Below are 2,149 nucleotides of genomic sequence, written 5' to 3'. Positions count from 1 at the left end.
ATTCAACACAATCTGCTGCTTTCTTCTTTACATTGTTCTTTTCATGTACAGTGTCCTGAGACAACGCATGTTGTGCTCCCTCGCAATACTTTTGAGTTATCTCGCAATACCTTTGCGAGATAACTCAAAAGTATTGTGAGGGAACACAAAGGTATTGCGAGGGAAAGCAAAGGTATTGTGAAATAACGCAAAGGTATTGCGAGATAACGCAAAAGTATTGTGAGGGAACGCAAAGGCATTGCGAGGTAATGTAAAAATATTGCGAAATAACGCAAAAGTATTGCGAAATAACGCAAAAGTATTGCGAAATAACGCAAAAGTATTGCGAAATAACGCAAAGGTATTGCGAGATAACGCAAAGGTATTGCGAGATAACGCAAAAGTATTGCAAAATAACGCAAAAGTATTGCAAAATAACACAAAGGTATTGCGAGGGAACGCAAAGGTATTGTGAAATAATGCAAAGGTATTGTGAGGGAATGCAAAAGTATTGCGAGGGAACGCAAAAGTATTGCGAGGGAACGCAAAAGAAAAAATCCCCCCATTTCCGCTTGCGGGCTCCATAGGATCCAAATACCAACATACTGTATATTGGTAAATTTACATTTATTTACTAATGTTTGAGGTTAAGCAGTTGCTATGTATAAAACTTTAACCATGTTTTGTAAAAAGAAATGATGTAAATTTGTTTTGATTGTGAATTTAGAGAATTACTTATCACAGGGCTAGATTTGTTAACTAATCTGTTTGCACTCAGGTTGATTTCATGTAGATTAAGTTTTCTTTACATTAGGACAGTTTTATCATCAGAGAGTAAGTGGAAGGGATCACAGGTACAGAACATCACCTGATGGAAGCCCAGGTAGTCCTCGATGGTATGGGAGCAGTAAAATATGGTGCCGTTTGCAGTGATGACCAGGACAATGCCATTCAGAGCCTGTTAGAAAAAAAATAAATCAATACACGAGGTTTTCATTTACACTTGTGGAATAAAAATCTAAATATTTAACACCTTCCTGTCACTGCAGTTGAGGAGATAGATGTAAGAAGAAAAGTACACCATTTGTTATATGTCACAAATAAACATCACCTGGGGCTCTATGTAAAACAGGTGTGTAAGCAACAAAAAGTGATGTATGTGCCTTTCCACACAAAGGTTTGAAATGTGTCAATAATAAAACCACTATGAACCTGTGCAGCTCCACACCAGCTTTGTAACTGCCATACACGTTTCCACTGGTTTTGGTCTTTTGGCTACTCTTAGAGGACATGCTGGGAAACAAAACAATTATTAGACACACCTGAGTGGTATAAAAAGTATTAAGTACTATCTTAACAAAGTCAACAACTCTAATAATGTAGAGTACTGCTGTTGTTTCTACTCCTGAGTTAGTACAGCAGATCACTGAAGCAATCTGTAAAATTGATGGTAAAAGCACAAAACTCGATGCCGATACTTCTTAGGGTTTTTTTTGACAAAAAATAAACACGCCATTCAAAATGGCTGGCCATTTTTTCCAAGATGGCCACCATGCCAACATGTAAAGTAATTATTTGAGCACAGTATTTCACCACTTTAAACTATTTGGATTGCCTTAGTGTTTAAAAATAGGTTTTAAAGGGGCAATATCATGTAAAATCAACTTTTTTTTTAGTTTTATATCATGTTATAATGTTATACTCTCATAAAAARCAGGCCAAAAGCCTTGCTTTGACTCATTCATGCATGTTTGAGAAATCCTGCAGTGTTTTTAGGAAGCCATGAGGAGCAAAACGACAGGTGGGGACCAGAAACGCCTTTTGGGACCAGAAACATCCCTGGGACGTGTCTTTAAGCCGAACTTCCTCATTACGGAGCACACCTTCCCACTCCCCACCCCACACACCCCGCCCATGACTCCTGCAGGCTCTCGGCAGTAACAGAGCAAAGTGAAAGTGAAACTTAAACTGTCTGCTGAGCTCTCAACACCACTTCTCACTGAGTGAAGCTCTTTTCAGTTTCAAAATACATCTGAGGAAATGTGTTTTCAGATGCCAAGTAAACTGCACACCCCCCACCCCCACACATACACCCCCGAACCGAACGGATGGAACAGAAGGAGAAGGTGGTTCTTAAAGAGACAGAGGCCAATTTCAAGGCGTTCAGAAG

General features: G+C 39.1%; 1 protein-coding gene across 1 annotated transcript in view; it reads right to left on the bottom strand.

Moving 5' to 3' along the window:
- The window catches only part of ahr1b (aryl hydrocarbon receptor 1b), a gene marked incomplete at its 5' end in the record, with an annotated part of 15,898 nt that extends 14,961 nt beyond the window's left edge, over positions 1–937 (bottom strand). Inside the window, 1 exon segment of the mRNA XM_014011620.1 lies at positions 848–937. Coding sequence (XP_013867074.1) covers positions 848–937 — 90 coding nt within the window.
- Between the last annotated feature and the right edge of the window lie 1,212 nt (positions 938–2,149).

The sequence above is a fragment of the Austrofundulus limnaeus genome, unplaced genomic scaffold, assembly GCF_001266775.1.
Source record: "Austrofundulus limnaeus strain Quisiro unplaced genomic scaffold, Austrofundulus_limnaeus-1.0 Scaffold83, whole genome shotgun sequence".
Classification (NCBI taxonomy): Eukaryota; Metazoa; Chordata; class Actinopteri; order Cyprinodontiformes; family Rivulidae; genus Austrofundulus; species Austrofundulus limnaeus.
The sequence above is the reverse complement of the archived record's forward strand: the minus strand, read 5'-3'. Positions and strand labels throughout refer to the sequence as shown.